This window comes from Gallus gallus, chromosome 3, assembly GCF_016699485.2.
Source record: "Gallus gallus isolate bGalGal1 chromosome 3, bGalGal1.mat.broiler.GRCg7b, whole genome shotgun sequence".
In the NCBI taxonomy this organism is placed as follows: Eukaryota; Metazoa; Chordata; class Aves; order Galliformes; family Phasianidae; genus Gallus; species Gallus gallus.
In genome coordinates, this window is record NC_052534.1 from 93,407,961 (window position 1) to 93,426,757 (window position 18,797).

The 18,797-nt window shown below is 41.6% G+C and overlaps 1 protein-coding gene across 5 annotated transcripts in view; it reads left to right on the forward strand.

Annotated features, from left to right (window-relative positions):
* Positions 1 to 18,797, forward strand: part of COLEC11 (collectin subfamily member 11) — a 36,182-nt gene continuing 17,385 nt past the window's right edge. For 2 of the 5 annotated variants that reach the window (XM_040697308.2, XM_046939005.1), the window contains exons 1-2: positions 1 to 1,367; positions 14,667 to 14,822. In XM_040697308.2, coding sequence (XP_040553242.1) covers positions 14,693 to 14,822 — 130 coding nt within the window. In that variant the 5' untranslated portion in view covers positions 1 to 1,367; positions 14,667 to 14,692. 5 annotated transcript variants of the gene reach the window in all.

Sequence of the window (18,797 nt, forward strand, 5' to 3'; positions counted from 1 at the left end):
GTCAGACTTCTGTAAACAGCAGCAATGAGGTTCATCTGTGCAGTGTCCCTGCAGGCACAGAGTGTTGTGCAGTTCCCATTTTCTCAGCAACCGTAAGGTAAGTGACTTTTATACTTTCATTCTTTAGAAAAACATAAAGGAAAAAAGTGGACTGGAATGACTGGAAATGGCCACACAGCAGGGGAAGGTAAGGGAAATATCTGCTAGAACAGAGCAAGCTGTTAGTGTTGGACCTTTCTGTTCAGAAGCACCCATGTGGGTTAGAGCACAGAATTCCTGTTTCTATTGAAAATGTAAAAATGCCATTGCGAGAGTTAATTCCTTTCTTTGAGCAACAAAGGATGAAGAAATATATTTTAATTTTTCATCTAACTGAAACTTACTGCAGTTTATTAAGGGGTTGTTATCATTTCTGATAACAGATAATTGCTATCTCAGTTTAACTTTTGGAAATACTCAGTGCTTTTCTCCATCCTTGTAGTTTACCTCCCAGCAGCTGGTTATTTTCCACTTTAAAAATGAATTTGTAATACATGTGCATGGCAGGGAATAAAGCCTGACATTGCTGAAATGGAGCAGATGACAGTGGATTCAGTAGGGACTACACCACTGTAATTAAGGGTTAATACAGTTAAAACCAGATCATGTTGGTGGCAGTAGTGTAAAAGAATCCTAAATGAAAATTAAGGATGTGCAAAGATATAAAATTTTGGTCTAAACGAGCTTGACTGTAACAGTAAGCAATAGTTGAGTAACCAGAGGGCCTCTTACTTGCTTTTCAGTCATGTGCAAACTGGGATAAGGAGACAGAATATGTAATTTAAAGTCATAGTTAAAATGGCATTTTAAATATGGCGTAGTCCTGCAGCCAGCAGGGAATTGCACAGTGTAGTCTACAGAGTGTATGTCATGTTGAGGGCTATTTTTCTGATTACTTTTGAGTGATTTTACACCATTTCAAAAGCTCCATTTAGTCAGCTTAAGGGCTGCCCAAAGCTTGAGCTAGAATCATTTTGAAGCGGGAAGGTGTTTGACAAAGCAGCTTTTTGAAGAGGAGTGTCAGTTTTTCAGAGTAGTTTAGTTCTTTTGTCAAAGTATTTTGGCTGAAAACCAGAAGAGTTTAGCCAAAAATATACTCACAGCGTCTCCTGGGAGCTGTAGTGCTTTGCATTGCTTTCCACTACTGGCTGGGCTTTATGATTGAACCATGCTTCCCATAGGCCCCGTTCACAGGGACTCGCTGTTGCGATGTCCTTTGGTGCAAGGAGCTCTGTGCTGTATTTTGTCAGATGCAGCGTACTGGAAGAGGCACAGGCTGGGCTCATAGGGAATTAAACGCAGGAAAAGCCCCCCCAGTTAACTAGTAGGTAATGGCTAGTTTAAAATTTGAGTGCTTTCTTCTGGTTGTGTGTGAGCTTCATAGCACCCTGTTTGCTGTGGACCTTGGAAGTGTGACCCTTCAAGAGGGTTAGATATGTCAGTAAAAGGCTTAAAAATCTGTTGCTTTTAGCCATGCGAAAGCCCATACAAGGGAGAGAACATTTAAAAATATTTCCAAGTCTTTGCCAATTTTTGCACTAAAAATGTTGCACTTTACGTACTTGGAACCAAATGCTGTGATTACGGCGTATGACTGGATTTTGTAAGGTAAGTAAACTTTAAAAAAAAATAATAAAATAATGAGAGGAAAACAACTTAATAGGAACCTGATGCTTTAGAAATTATTGGTCTTGTCTCTTCTATCTAGATGCTGTCTCAAGCAAATAGTGGTCTGGGTGATTTGCCTTTAGGAGCATAAGATGCCTGTAGGCCTGCAGCTACTTGAGTTCTTCATTGCTGGCCCAGTCTCTTGCTTGGAGAAAGTTTGAGAGGATTTGCCTCATTAGTAGCATTGTCAGTGTTGACTTGATCGGGTCTCATCTGGGACTTTTGGGGTGAAGAAGGGGAATAATAGATGAAGAGTAGAAAGAATATCTGCTTCAGCTGTGCCTGTTTTTGGGTGGGGACCATTAGGAATGAAGCTGTGTCCATAGTTGTGCTTAGGTTCCAGGTGCCCATCTTTCTTTGCTGGGTTTTAAGCACAGATGTGAGGAAACAGTGTCAGGTTGCTTCAAAAGAGGTTTAGGTTGGACCTTAGGAAGAATTTCTTCATAAAAAGTGTGATCAAGCGCTGGAAAGAGCTGTCCAGGGCAGTGGTGGAGTCCCCATCCTTGGAGACATTTGAGATGTGTAGATGTGGCACTAAGGGATGTAGCTGAGTGACAGGACTATCACTATCAGGTTAGACTGATGGTTGAACTTGATGATTTTGAAGGCCTTTTCCAACCAAGATGATTTTATGATTCTGTGACTCTATGCTGCTAGTATGATACAGTAATTGTGGGATGAGCACAAACAATAAGAAATCATCCAGATAGCTCTCTCAGATTTTCAGGTTGATTTGTTCAGTGATTTTTCAGGCTTAGTTGTGAACTCCTTCAAGTTCTCCTGCGATGGGAGTGGGGAATTTAACAGATGTTGAAACTTGCTCATAAAAGTTGTGCATATCAGTGTTCCTAGAGGTCTAAGAGACCTCAAATCACAAGTTGATTTCATCTCCATCTCATCTGAATGCTGGAGACGTTTTTGTAGTGTCCAAATGGCAAAGGCTGAACAACAAAGCATGTCTGAAGTAGTACTTGAATCTCTACATGATGCTTTCTTTTACAAGACAAGGATTCATAAATCTTTCATTCCTAAGGACATTTTAATGTAGATAAGACTTTGTCATCAAAGAAGGATTTATACGATATCACCTCTTGCTTGGGATTGAAAACAAAGGTCTTCATTATATACACCTAAAATAAATATGTTAAATAATGTATGTATGAAGTAACTGGCAATATTGGATGGCAAGGTAGTTAGGACTAGTCAAAATAAATAATGAGACAAGAATGTAATGAAAGCCTAATATAGGAAGCAAAAAAAAAGTCTGATTGCATAGAAGAAGAATGTCTCTCTCTGAAGTCTCTCATCAGAAGGGTATTAACGAGAAAGTGGATCACTGATAGCTGACTGGTTAGTGGAATTTTGGGCAAGAAGTGTTATGGAAACACACTGGGAGCAAGAGAGATGTTGAATAAGAGAAGTACTGCACATCTGTGCTCTCAGCAGCATCCACAGATGCATTTGCAATGTTTCTGTGGAGTTGTGCAGTGAACTCAATTCAAAACCAATTGAGAGAAAGTGAGATGGCACTTTTAAAATTATTATTATTTTTATTATCAAGGGCAATCTTTGAAAGGACAAGGCAGATTTCTTCACAGAGTGTTCCCAGGTATCTTTGCTTGTTTTATTGATATATAGTGGAGAGGAACCTGGTTTAAGTAAGTCTCTGTGACGGTCTTAGGTAGAATATGCTGATTTTCACCAGCTTCCAAATATCTTTGAGTCATGGGTAGGTGTCTCCAGAATTATTCAGGTTGGACTATTTAAGTTTAAAATGCGAGAGACAAATGTGGAGATAACCCATTAACTTATCTTTCCAAAGCTTGTGAAGATAATATGGTTATGTTCCAGAAGTGCTCTAAATACCATTGATTTTCATGCATGATTTCAAGCAGATGGTGCCCACTGCTACTTCTGCAGCGCAATGAGTGTAATGGGATCTTAGACAACACTCTTTCAACAGTGTACTATAAATGTTAGGGAGGTTTTACTGTTCATTTGAAATCCTTTCACCTGAAAAGAGGACAGTTGGGCATTCCATTCCTTGCAAATCCCGAGTATAGTTTCTGGATGTTGTGTGTCAAGTTTGTGCAAGGATCATCATGGTGCAGTGAGTATGAACGTTTCTATCTCGGCTCCAACGACACATGTCTATGCTGTCCTGTCAAGTGAATCTGTTGGCACTTGATGCTAGGGTCTGCCAGAAGCTTTCTTAATGAGTCTGGTAATAATTTTCTTTACTCTGTCTTCTAAGCAACCATCTTTGAACATGTTTGTCCATCTACACTGAGTTTACTTGTGATTGCATCATGTTGTTCCTTGATTTTAGGAATGATGATGCTAAATGTCACCATTGCAGCGTTGATATGATATGTTTGGAGTTGACCCTTCATTGCCTTTGGCAGCACTGAATAATTTTGTGTCAAGTCTCTCTTTTTTTTTTTTTTTGTTCTTGTTTTTCATCCTTCCGTTGCTTATGTCAACTGGCAGATGTTGGGATTTCAGCCAGGACAAGGTTAGCGCTGCCTTTAACACCTCCTCTGAAGTCTTTTCTTTTGCTGGTAGCTGCATAATCAGAGCTCTGGCATTAGTTTCTGCTGTTGTAAATGCCCTATAAATGCTGAACACATACACAAAGGAGGTATCTGCAGGTCCAAGTGATCATAGCTGATGTGCACTTTTTTAATGTGCACACGAATGGCCTCTGGTCATGTTCTGGCTGTGTGAAGATGCATCTACAGCTATTGTTAGAGAATTTGCTGAGCACAAAAGCAGGTAGAAATGCCAGCAGTTACCACTTACTTAACATAAGTTGTTACATTCCTCCCTAGAAACGTACTTATTAATAGAGAGGAATCTCTCAGGGCAGTTGGTTAGATGAAAGGAATTTAATAAAAAAAATCCCAAAGGGAGTTGTCATCATCAGGAATCTCTTGGCAGAAGAAAGTATCCTGACATATGGTTAAGGGAAGTAGCACCTTCAGTTTAAATGGCCTTGTTTGCAATTTTTTTCTACACGTTCTATCCGTATCTTTCTGAATTCACATTACTTCTTCAAAATGAGACCAGATAGTCAAAAGCACCTCTAGCCTGAATGCAATCACTTGTATTCTAATTCTTTAAATCTTTGTTTGTGGCAGAGGACTCTAAGTACAATTGCTGTGGTATAAGAGCTGCACTGGGAATTGTTTACCACTCAAGATCTTCTTTCAGCTGGCTTCCATTTGACATGTCTAAGCAGGATCATGTCTGTTGGCAAAGATGTAGACTGATTGGTCAAAGTCTACTGTCGCATCCTAGTGTAAGAATACTTTTATCTTCTGAGAACTTCATTAATGTGTAGTCATCTGCAGGAACAGCATTATTTAGCATATGCTTTTATGAGGACACATCAGATTTGCACGCTTTTTTTCCCTACTATTTTCTGCTTTTACAATTATTTCTATATACAAATCGCTTCTTAATCTGGGTAGCTGTTTTGGTAGGCTTCCCTTTCCTTTGTTTTCTTTCCTGCACCTGCACTTGGAGAAGTGTTTCAGAAGTCTTAAGAGTGAAAACCTATTGGACAGCACTATTGTTATTAAGTTCATCCTTGTCTGTTTACTTATCCAGTGAAGGCATTTGGCTGTATACCCTGTGAGGCTTGCTTTTCCCCATGATGCTTTTTCTCCTATGTAGAGACTTGGCCGTTTTACTGAAGGTGTTTTTAGTCCTTGTATTACCAGTATAATTTATTTCCCACCTTTCCCAGGCACCTGGGATTATGAAATCCCAGCTGATTGTGAAAGTAGCAGCACAGGTTCACATGTCAAATGTTATTTGATTCCCGTAGATTCTCAGTTTGAGAATAAAAGCAATCTTCTGCTGAAATTGCATTCATGCTGATGCCCCAGTTCAAATGCAAGATTTTGTACCATACTGATTTGTTATATTGAGGATATCATTCTGTGAAGCATGTCCTTGTCATTTGAGGATAATATTCTTGGATCATTTCCATGACTCTGGCTTGAATGCCATTGCAAAATGTCTCGTCTTGCTGTATCGCATATACTCCGTATCTTTTGCTGTATATTATTTTCCACTGCAGCCTGGTATTTTGCCATATCTTTCCTACTTTTAAATCCCAATCTTTAATTATGTACCTTTTTTTTTTTTTCAACATTGTTGTGAATTTAGTCCCATTATTTCTTTCACTCATGTGTCTTTTTGTTTTCTGTATGCCTCTGGCATGTGAGGGCACAGTTTTATGACACACTGAAGGCTATCTTGGCTCCTGCCAAGGGCTGGCAGTGTTTTTTCACAGGAATGGATGGCCATTTTTCCCTCTCCAGGAGCCAAGCAACTAAATCAACTGAAAAATAACACTGCAAAAAGAGGAATGTTTTTTTGCTGGCTTAGCTACCTGTGCTAGCTCAGTATGGGGTCAGACAGCAATTGGTGACAGCATGAAGAAGGAGAGGGTGATGTGTACCTGCAGCAGGGGAGTCAGGCTGCTGTTAGCCCCCATATAGATAGACTTAGCCAGTAGTGATGGGGGGGGCTTCCCTCATCCAGCTTCACTTACCTACAATGCTGGGAGATGAATGCACGCCTCTAGAGAGCCAATTATCCGATCTGTTTTAGGGTGAAATTAATTGTCACAGAAAGGTGCTTTTCCCTGACTTGATTATACAGGGATCTCAGGATGATTTTTCTCAGACTCAGAAACTCAGCCAGAATGACTGAATCCCACCCAAGGGTCTGCCTGTAACTTCTGCTAGGTTGAGGTCTGGTAGCAAAATGATCCTGATAAATAGGCATCCCTTAATGCCAGCTGTGTTCTGTCTCCTAGCTCACTTTTCTGAGGTGCTGTACATGCTGCATTCAGAAAGACTGAGCAGCAGTCAAGTAGCTTTCTTTTGTTCCTAGAACCTCATCTAAATTCAGCTGATGCAATATCAAATCCATGAGAAAATGGAGGCAAAAGCTATTTTCCCCTGCTCTGCTCTTTCTTCTCAATGAGGAGTGAAGGGTAGGATACTGGAGCAACTGAAAGGAAACCTTTCTCATGTCCATGTGTGTTCTAGGGTGGTGCCTTCTGTTTTACCCTGAGTTAACACAAGTCAATTTTGAGAAATAAGAGAAAGCACTCATTTTTCTTTTTCTTTTTTTTCCCCCTCCTCTCCAGTATCCTATTACTAGGCTTGATTTGCCTTCTTCACCATGCTTCTTCCCTTGCTTCTCATCTTTTAATCTGTTGCGCCTGAGCTTATGCTACCTACCTTCATATATAGCATCCATCTCCTGGGGGCAGTTCCTCTCCTGAGGAGCTGTGGGCTCACATCTTTTTCAGTTAAGACTGTGCCAGAACTGGTATTTCTCATTTTTGGATCAATACTTGAGTGGTATTTCTGTTGTGGAGAATGCACTCACTACTGTGAATGTGTTGGGATGACGAAGGGGTCTTTCTGCCTGATATCTGCGCCTCAGAGTTTATCTGGGGAACTGAGACCATGCTCCCCAGATTAAGTTTGCCTTATGAATCTCTTCAGTGTCCTCAAGAAGACAACTGTCAGGCCCTCCTGGAAAACTTCTGGGTGTCTGGAGCCCAAGAACACGTTGGAAAGCATAAGCTGATTGAATAGGCACTAAATACTCAGATACTGCACAAATATGCCAGCTTGTTCAGCCAGTCCTAAGCTTATGTGGATGTGGAGAGTTGAAAAGTAGTTCACTAAGCTTCAGAAATAAGATGAAAAATGCATATGTCAACAATATGTGTTCGTTTAGGTACGGAAATGTTTCCCACAGCATTCTCCAGATATTCACTGATTCTTGGTGGCTCTTTGGTGTTTTACAGAAATGTGTGGGGCATAGCATCAAGTCTGAGATGAGACAGTTCAGACATGAGTTTTAAAAGTACTGACAACTGTATTTCAGAGAAATGCAGAATCAAAGGTGTTGGAAGGGACCTCTGGAGATCTTTGGGTCCAACTCACTGCTAAAGAAGACTCACTATAGCAGGTTGCACGGGAAAGTGTCCAGGTTGGTCTTGAATATCTCCAGGAAAGGAGACTCCACCACCTCTCTGAGTAGCCTGTTCCAGTGCTCTGTAACCCTCAAATAAGTTTTTTTTTTCACATGAATCCCATATTTTGGATCTGGGGACAGTTAGATCAAATTTTCAGTGTTTCTGACGTATTTCAAGTATGGCACCAAAAATCACAAACTGTTTCTGCAAATTACAGCTGCAAGCAAGGCTATGGCAAAGAGATTGTCATTTAAAGGAGGCTTTAATTTCTTCTTTTTTTTTTTTTTTTTTTCTGACCAATACAAAGCTAAGATTCTCCCTGAATGTTGTTCTGCCATCTAAAAACACCACAGAGAGCCATTGTGAGACATTTGGCATTCAGTGCAAGAAGTCAGGACGGTCACATCTCTCTCTCTCTCTGGCTGTATGTTATGAATGAGTACTTGCCTCTTTCTCTACCCAGTCTTTCTCACACCCTTGCTGAGGCCCTGATTTTATGTTTTCAGCACAGATGACAGTACGTTAACTCTGCCTTAAACTCATTGACTTCTGCAGAACTGCATCAGGAAGAAATTTGTCTCACAATTTTTAAAAACATTATTCTCAGTGAAAAGCGAAGCAACTCTTCCTACCTGTGACAAGGGCACCTACATGGTACAGTCAGAGCTAATAGTCCCTCATACCTCACAAACATCAGCTGAGGAAATGGCTCTATTGAGCCAGAATTAAATGCACTTTGGGGAGTAACCAATGACTTCCCATCAGCTAGGCTTTTAGTTAACGTTAGCTTCTCATCAGCTCAGACTCACTCTTTTGTCCTCTGCGGCAAACCTCGCTGTTCTTCAGCATCATCAGGACCTGAAATGCGTTATGTTGCTGCTTTATGCTTCTCTATGCGCCATAGATTTCACAGAGGCTTCGTAACCACAGCAGTTACAATCCCTGTTTTTACAATTCCAACAGCATTAACGTTTGGGTATTCTTTTTTTCTCTTTCAAGCTCGTTGCTTTAACCTTTAAATCAACATTGCAGTGCTTTAAAATGAAATGCTAAAATGATCACCTAATGTTTCGACAGCCTTATCATTGATTCTGATTTTATATTTTGCCTAAATGGAGAACTCTTGATTACCCAAGGTAATGCATGGGAGAGCTGGGAGGACAAATGAGAGAATGCTTAGATAAGGTAAAAACAGAGCGATACACGGCATCTGTAGGTTAGGATTATCAGCAACTGTAATGGGGAAAGGGAAGGTCAGTGGCACAGGTTTCATCTCCACTATGAAAGACTTCCCTTCCAGGGAGTAATCCATAGCCTCTGGGCACTGCTTATCCCAGAAACTTATCCCTAGGCTGTGCTGAGCTCTGGTACCACTCTTCTAACTCTATATTCTGACTTTTATCTCTTCAAAGTCGTTGAAACAGTGTGAGGTCTGTGTTACAGCCTGGCGTTTAAATGGCATCACTTTGTGGGTACAAATTGCATCCATTGGGATGTGGCTTGTAGCCTGTTTGGGCATTTGAGGATGCACAAGCTGCCAAATAACACCTTCCAGGACTGGGATGCAGGTGACAAGGACTGGAGAAGTCAGGGAAGTGAAAACTGTATAAAGGTGCTGATGTGTCTGTAGTGCTGACTCAAACCTGCTTGGGGAATTCATCCTCCAAATGCACTGTGCTGCTTCCAGCCATGGGCTGCCTCTGCAGATCTGTCTGTCTGTACCAGGAATGCAGACAGTTCAAAATACAGACAATTCTGAGAATTCAGATAGCACTGAGAGTAGAGTATGATTACAGATCTGTAGATTTATTTTTTTATAACCCAAGAATGAAAATAAGTCAGTAAAATAAAAACATCTCAAAGAGGAGCTAGAATTGTAACCTCAAAGAAGAATCATGTAGGATTATAGAGGGCTGTTGTTTCTTTGGTTATTGACTGGCTGGACATTAATGCCAGCAAGCATCATTTTTCTTCTACATTTTCCATTGATTTGGATTCAACTAGGCCGATCACCCATCTTGTTGCTTTTAGGTCCAAAAGAACAACTAAGCCATTGGCCCTTGCAGGGCAGCTGCTGGCACTTGCAGAGTCCCTGTATTTGAGCCATTAACTGGCTGGAAGTGAGCTCCATGCCTTCCACTCACAGCAGTGTGGTTCAAGAGTGCCTGGTGCCAGCTGGCCTGGCTGCCCCGAGCTGTTCCCAGCCAGCCTGGGGTGTGCTCTGCCCCTGGGCTTCCCAGTGACTTCGCTGGGGTTTGTCATTTGAAACCTGGGTTCACAAACCTCATCTCTCAGCAGCCCAGGCAGACTCTGTAGAGCTGACAGAGCTCAACAGTTGTTTTGAAATTATTATGCTTAGAGATGTTTTGCTTTTTTGTTGTTGTTGGTTGTTTGTTTCTAAGGGAAAACTATACAAATTCTTTCTCTTCTTCCTCCTTTCATTTATTTCAAAGCTTTTAACCTGCTGTGATGTACTGGCTATTATAGGTAAAACAAATTTGACTCATAACCCTTGCATAGAGAGCATAGAGGTATTTGTACTTCTGCAGGTGCTGAACATCTGTAGATTTCTCCCTGGCATTGGTTATTTTAATGCTGAATGTAACCCCAAACCAGAGACTAACATGGGTTTTGGAAGACACACTAGTGTCCTTTTCTGAGGAATGCTTTCAGTGGAACTTAGTTTTCTAAATGCCTTTATGAATTTGGATGTGAAAGGCCTCAAAGGTAGGTCAGAAAGGCAAGGAACTTTCCAAGGTTTCAAAATGAAAGGTATTTCTGTAGTACATACCTGGAGATCAAACTGTTGTTTCAATCACATAAGGCCATTTTAGCTGCAGAAGAGGTGCTTTATTTTATAACAGGAGACGGTGGAGAAAGTGATATCCACAGTGTTTCTGGTCTGATTTCTACGATTAATTTGTCCCTTTACTGCAGCAGCAAACCTTATAGTTTTATCTGCAACCTCTTCAGAAATTTCCTCTGTTGCTGGCTCTTCTCAGACTGAGGTAATTTCCCAAGCATTCACAAGGGACCTGGGTGTTGTGACCTGCCTGAAACCAAGGAGCTCTGTTTTCTGCTACGATTTCCCCTAAGGTTGTGGTCTGACAGCCCAATTTCTGTGCCAGGTGAGCTGTCATGAGGCAGCATGAGCTGCATCCCTGGGGCCTGTAAGCTGTGCAGCAGCAGGAAGTGGTGAATGGGATGTTTCATGTAGTGAGAGAATCCTTCCTTTCTGGCTGCTGAGCAGAGCCACCAAGCAGCCCTCACAGAGCCTGTCCTATGCCTGAGCTGTGTGGGAGTTTGTAAAGGGAGATGAATATTTAACATATCCCCAGACTTTGATCTTCCAGTTGTAGTCTGGATATGTCAAAAGCTCCATAAAATGAAACCAGCAGTGGTAGTGCTGCCTTTATATTCACTAATGCAGAGACTGGAGCACCTTCCTCATTTCAATCTTTATCCCCAGGATGCTGGATGCTCATGCTGAAACTGCCTGGATTTACAGGCTTTCCACAGAGTATCTGAACCACTTAGTTTACAAGCTGATCTTCTTCTGGAACTCTGATAAAGGGCCTGGAGCATCTCCCATATGAGGAAAGGCTGAGTAACCTGGGTCTGTTCAGCCTGGGGAAAAGAAGACAGGGAGGATCTGATAAATGTCTATAAATATCTAAGGGGAGGCGGGAGTCAATTGGATGAGGCCAGGTTCTTCTGGTTGATGTGACAGGACAAGGAGCAATGACCTAAAACTTAAACATAGGAAGTTCCATACTAACATGTGGAAGAACTTTTTTACAGTAAGGGTGATGGAGCACTGGAACAGGTTGGTCAGAGAGCTTGTGGAGTCTCCTACTATGGAGATATTCAAGACCCATGTGGACGCCTACCTGTGTGACCTATTCTAGGATACCTGCTTTAAGAGGGGGGTTGGACTCGATCTCTTGAGGTCCCTTCCAATCCCTGGGTTGTGAAGCTGTATGTGTGGGTTCAGGGAGGACCCATTTCTTCTCTTCCTGCAGTTACCACCCAGGATGGTCCATCACCTCTCAGTGATGCTGTTGCTGATAGTTAAACACCTATGTTCAGGTGCTGGAAGGAGATTTCTGGGCACATGCCTGTGCCATGTCCTCCTGCCCCATGCCTGTCAGTATTCAAGAGGCATTTGGACAATTCCCTCAATAATATGTTTTAACTTTTAGTTAGTCCTGGTGTGATCAGGCAGTTGAAATCGATAATCTCTGAAGATTCTTTCCAACTGAATTTGCCTTGCCTCACTTCACTATGTTTTACTGCTCCCTATTTCACTTGCTGTCTGTTGTGACTTGGACCATGGACTTGTCAAAAAAAAGTAAGGCCACCCACTGTGGATACTAAGAGCTCCTCTGGGATGCCATATTCACCAGGATGTAGTGCCTTCTACCCTGTGGCTAGAAATTTTCTCTAGGGGAAGTGTGGTTGGATCCCAGCTTAGTGTACGTGAAACAATTTAGGCAGTTGGGAGAAGGTTGCTGTCATAGTGCTCTGATGTACTATAAGCCAGGTCTGACCTGTCTTCTGACAGCCAAGCTCTGTGCATGGGAAAAGCAGGTGATGGTCTGAGACAGCTGAGAACAACAGCACAGCAAATGTTTTCCTGCTGATTTTATCAGTCAGAGACCCGGGGAACTGTGCTCATTGCTGCTTCTCTAGGGCTTTCCATCCAATATACATATTCCTATTGCTTTTGCTACTTTTTCCCCCCTTCTACTATTTCCATTCTCAGGCCCAGCTTTATGATATACTTTCTCTTCCATCCCTGCTTTCTCATCCATGGGGCAGAAAAATTCAGTTTTGCCTGCACTCTGGAGAACCCTTGAGTGGTACTGCTGCAGGTGTGACAAAACTTATTGTGGCCTAAATATCTGAGCAGCCCCTGCTGAGATTTGTACTTCAGTGGGTTTGTGTGCTCCCAGCACTACTTGAGCTAAGTATTTTAATGCTGATTCAGACATGTACGCGTGAGCTGCAGTCATCCTCATTATGGCAGCATTAGCAAAATTCTGTACGCTGAACACTCTTGAAAGGAAAAAAAATGCTATTAACATCTGCATATGTGTGAGTGTTGTCCCTCCAGAATCAGCACCTTAAGTTATGAGAGGAGACTTCTGTAGATGACGTTAGTACTTGGCAATCTGAACAGAGTGTTGTGGGGTTACGACATGCATCTTCCATTAAGATTGTCTGTATTAGAGTCTGTATTAGATATTAAAGCTAGTACAAAATAGTACAAGAAAGATACCTTAAAAATAAAACTGTTACACTGCAGCTTAGTGGAGTCTTGTTTGTTTGTTTGGCCCACATTCTCCTGAATCTCTTGATCCATGTGAAAATGCCAACATTAACATCTTTCTTTAAGAGTGATAATATATTGGAACAGGCTGCTCAGGGAGGTGGTGGAGTCACTGTCTCCCTGGGGGTGTTGAAGAACCATGGAGGTGTGCCACTGGAACCCATGGCTTAGAGGACATGATGGTAATGGGTTGATGGTTGGACTGGATGATCTAGTGGTCTTTTCCAACCTTAATGACTCTATGAGCTCTTCCCAGGTCCAAGCATATATCCTTATCTTTTTCAGGCGCGCTCTTTCTCTTGCACCTTGCTTTGGAAGGAAAGCTGGGGAGTAACTGGAAAAGGAAAGCTGACCCATAAAGCTGCACATGGAGGGCAACTTGCTCTCCTCTTGCTCTATCTCTTAAGCTTTGTTGTGCGCTTCACCAGCTCATTCTCACCCTGAAGTTCTGTCCCTGCTGGAGAGCACTTATTCTTTCAGGCTATCCCCAAAATAACAGATCATTCACCCTTTCAGACCCTGCCAGGTTGGGACATGCAGACCTGCGTACTGGCCTTGCATCTGTGCCCAACTCTGCAATGCTTATTTCTGAAGAAAATGAGAGTGTAGAGGGTAGTATAGGCCAGTCTTCCTGTTCTAGATGTAAAATGCACGCAGCTGTGTCAGGGCTATAAAAAGTGATATATGAATGCTTTCTCTTGAAACCCTGATATGACTTTCAGCTTGTTTGTGTAGTAGAAAGCCTTGGTGAAAGAAGGACTGGAAAAACACACCAGAAGTACATAAATAACACCTCTGTCAAAGAGCATTTCTATAGACCTCCTAAATATCAGCTTTTGATGGTCTTTTCACACGAATTCTATTTCTACACTGTTGTTTTCAAGAGATTACTTCACAGCCTAATACCAGGAAAGCCATTTCACATATAAGCTTAGGTGAGGGTATATTTCAGATGTGAATCTTCTCGGGATTTATTGAAGACTCTTATGTAACTTCACTGTATGATATAGTGAAATACCATCGCCATCCCACTCATACTGAGTTATGTGAGGGCTGCTGAAACTACATGATTATTGTGGTCCTTTCCAACCCAGGCCATTCTATGATTCTGTTGTGTCAGACAGTTTACTGGACACAATTTCAGTGCTCAGGCAGATGGGATGTGAAATTTCAGGCCTTCTGGTTGGTCTCATCACCTTCTGAATTGCTACTTAAGAGCAGTATGCGCTTCTAAGTGGCAGCTAAGTGCTGACATTTTTCAGTGCAAGCCCATGTACTAGATTTTTCTCCTTTGACCTTTCCCTGCCTACAATGAGAAATAGTGAATGTGGAGTTGCCTGTCATTGACTTTACTTAATCTCTTTCTTGACTAAATTCATCCTGAGCTTTATCTTACCCACTCTAGCACCAGAACAAACTGCTGAATGTGATGCTACATATTTCACATATGCCTGTGAACACATGCAACCTGCTTGGAGGACCTGACACATCCTTCTCATGCTGTGTGGGTTATAGCATGCAAAAATATATTGTATTCATAGGAGGATGTTGCATATGTTCAGAAACTGTTGAAAGTCTGTGGAATTCTTATAATTGTTTATTCATTCTTTTGTTTAGGAGTCAGTGACCTGTAAGTGCTCATTATGAAGAGAGATCTGGTTTTCTTGGTGACTCTAATTAGCCTTGCCTTCCTGTCACTGCTAAGGTCTGGATATCCTCAACATATTGCAGAGGAGTCCTGCTCTGTTCAGATTCTTGTCCCAGGCCTCAAAGGTAATGTGGAAGTCTACTTCATCATTCAAATGTTAATCCTCTCTTTCTAACGGGCTCATTTGCACCACTGGTGGTTTATAAAGGAGACAAAAAATAGTACCTTTGCTATTTATCCAGTTTGTAGCCTCCTTATACATGAAGTTTTAAGATCCTCAAGATTAATTAAAGTCTGTTAAAATTAACATGATATAGAAAATGCATGTCAAAGTTTTCCAAACTTGCTCCTGATCATCAGTGCTTGTTTTTCTGATATATGTGGCCTAGTTGTTTTCTCTGTGTTTGTACTCATGACTGATACAAAAAGACTGTAAAGTCAGGCCCTATGTTATACCTTGAGAGATTTTCATTGCCATTTTGCAGTGTTGTAATGGGAAGTATTCTGTATGTTCTGCTCTTATACTTACCTTCCTTTGTGCTAAGCTTCCATTGGTTTTAAATGCCTGATTACCTTTTAGAAGAAGTCAAAAATTACAATTAGTTTTGGTATTTTTATATTTTCTGTGGAGTGAAGCAGCATTTTTCCAAAATATTCCCCCAAACTATTGCCCAACAAAGATGGTATTGTAAGCTGCTGATCCTTCTGCATTAAAACATGTATTAACCTACCTTAAGTAGGAAATCAACATCTGGGAGAAACTAGTATTTTGAAGCAACAGCATCCACTATGGTGTGAAATCCCAACCCCATTATTAGATAGTAAGAGAGATGTCCATCGTGGAGGCTATGGTATTTCTACTGAAGCGTAATGTTCCAGTTGAGAAGAACAGCACTGGTCTGTTACATCTACGTCTTATGAGGTGTAACTAAGCCTTGAATAGATTTGTTTCACTGAAATATTTGCTGTGGAATAGGCATAAAATAAAATTAAAAAAATCTTTATATAACTCACAAAGATCAATATAACCAAGGTAAATATGTGTTGTCCAGAGTTACACAGATCAGTCAAATGGTGACCACAGCAATGGGAACCAGAACTTTGAAATGGTTTTTCAGGTCAGAGAAGTTGTGAGGCTTTGACAAGTTTTGTGACTTCTTTGATGGATTACACAAATAGGGAAACTAAGGCAAAATTAACACCTTTAACTGTGATTTTTATGAAAGGACTATGTATTGCTATTATATGCAGCATAGTATTTTTTAGAACATTTAAGCGGTACAATAATAATCTTGGCCCTTTGCCAAAAGGCAAACCTGAGCCAGGAAACAGCAAAGAAGGCTGAAAACCATCATGTGCCAATGATTTCACTCTGCTTCATGCATTGAAGGCATTGCAGAAGTGAGAAAGATTGATGTACAAATTCAACGAAGCACAAAATGACTTGATGCAGCCCCAGTTGATGTGAAGTCTCTAAAAAGCTATCAGTGCTCCAGCTACACTGTCAGGGGGCCTGGCTTCAAGCATTGGTAATGAGATACTGCTGTCCCTCGCTGGCACAACTCCAACCCATTTTGGTGGCCAAGCCTTCCTTTCAAGTGAGTGTTGATGTGGCTGTGTGCCCAAATTTCAGCTCCCACACAATGGGGTTTTCTCACTGCGGCTGTTAGATTTGCCCCTGCTCCTCCTTGGCTGAGCAAGATCTGCAGAGATGTAGCAACAGAACCCTGCTCCACTGCTAGGCATGAGCTAGATGGGATTTGGGAAAAAGAAGGCACTGGGAACCTGTGGGAGAAATGATGGAGACCATAGAATGTGTGAAAGGTAAAAGGAGAAGGTGGAGGTGAATGCAGAGTGGGAGCCCAACTGGCAGCTGAGGGAGAAAGACACCAGGAAAAAGCATCCAAAGTAGGGGAGTGAAATGAAGAAATTTTAGAAGAATGGGAAGAGATAAAGGGAAAGAGAGAAGGGCACTGAGAATAAGAATGAGCAGAGACTGGAAACTGGAGGAAAAAAAAAAAAGACAGAAGAAAATAACACAAAGCCAATTAGGATCCTACAGAACAAAGGATATCAGAAGGGGAATGAGATGAGAATGGAGGTGGAAATGGAAGATGAAGAATGCCAGTGAAGACACCCAGAGTAGAAAAAAGGCACAAATGAGAGTAAGGTCAGCAGCTTAGGTCTGGGACTGAATTTTTCTTTTTTTTTTCTTTTTTTTTTCTTTTTTTTTTTTTCCCCTAAAACCTCAGCTGTATAAAGGAGAAAGATGAAATGGAGGAGGGAAAAGCACCATGACTCTGAGAATCCAGACAACAGAATGGTCTGTGTTTTAGAAAACCAATGATATTAATAATGGGAAAGTGCATTTTGTGTGAAGAAGGAATGGAAAGCAATGTCCTACTATATTGCTCGCTACATTGTAAGGAAAAAACATTACACAGAAAAATCCTTCAAAGTTTTTTTTTTCTTTTTTTTTTTTTCATCTTGTTTTGTCTCCTTTCCATAATCTAAAGCTGGAATTACCTCTAAATTGAAGAAATATGAATTTGAAGGCTGGACTGTTTGGTGGATAAAGTGTTGATTGGATGATCACAAGCCAGAGGGTTGTTGTCAAGGGCTCTATGTCCAGGTGGAGGTTGGTCACAAGTGGTATCCCCCATGGATCTATCTAGGGACTGGTGGTCTTCAGTGTCTTTATCAATGACATAAACAGTGAGAATGAGTGTACCCATAGAAAGTATGCTGATGACACAAGCTGAGTGGTACAGTTGGCACAACAGAAGGAATGGATGCCATCAGAGGGACCTGGACAGGCTTGAAAAATGGGCCCACATGAACCTAATGAGGTTCAACAAAGGCATGTGGAAAGAGTTACACTTGAGTCGAGGCAATCCCAGATATATGCACAGACACCTGGGAGAACTCTTTGAGAGTGCTCCTGCAGAGAAGGACTTGGGGGATCTTGATGGACGAAAGGCTGGACATGAGCTAGCAGTGTGCTCTTGCAGTCCAGAAGGCGAAAGGTATCCTGGGCTGAATCAAGAGGGGTGGCTAGCAGAGAAAGGGAGGTGATTGTCTCTCTTTATTCTGCCTTTGTGAGGCCCTACCTGGAGTACTGTGTCCAGGCCTGGAGCCCTCAGCACAAAGTAGAATGTAGAGTTGTTGGAGTAGATCTAGAGAAGGGTCACAAAGATAATTAAAAGGACTGGAGCACCTCTCCTATGAAGGACAGCTGAGGGAGCTGGGGTTGTTCAGTTTGGAGAAGACCGAGGAGACTTCATGTGGCTTTCTTGAACAGAGCTTATAAACAGGAGGGGGACTGAACTTTTACAGTCTGATAGTGATAGAACAAGAAGGAATGGTTTTAAACTAAAGGTGTGGAGCAGGGCTGGGGTGCAGAAGGCAGGGGCAAGGTGGATGCCGAGCAGAAGGAATGGCTGCAGCTGGAGAAGGAGGCCACCCTGCAGTTACTGAGCAGGAAGCACAATTGCATGACCTCAGCCTCCTGTACTGAAGGGACAGGGACTGTCCAGAAACCAGAAAGGGGACAGGGAAGACCAGGTATCTTTCTCAAATTTTAATTATTTGTTTATTTACCTAAATCAGTATTCAAAAGCGAGAAGCTGATGTTAATCACTGAAAAATTATTTCTTTTTTAAGATTACTTAGTAGGAAACCTTTTTATTTATTTTATTTATTATTTTTTTTTGGCCCATGATACCTGCACAGTGCTCAGTGAACATACAGCAAAAACAAGGGCATAAGCACTGCAAAGATAAACTGGCCACTGCTCAGTTCCTGATAGCAAAGGTCTTGCTGCTTAAAACAGCAGATAACAAAAACTTGCGAAGTGTTCTGTAGCAGGACCTGTAATGGGGTAACCTCCTCACAGGGAAAGTTTCTTAAACACTCTCACTAAGGAATGCGGTGTCATCTTATTACAGGAATAAATGCAGGCAAGTGTAATGGCCTGAAGCAAGAGTGATCTATTTTATTGATCCTAATGCGCAGCTTTCACTCTGAAGAACGTGTAAAGCAATAGGCTGTAATAGCCTGCTCTGAGCCTCCAGAGAGCAGGGAAAAGTCATTGTCAGGAT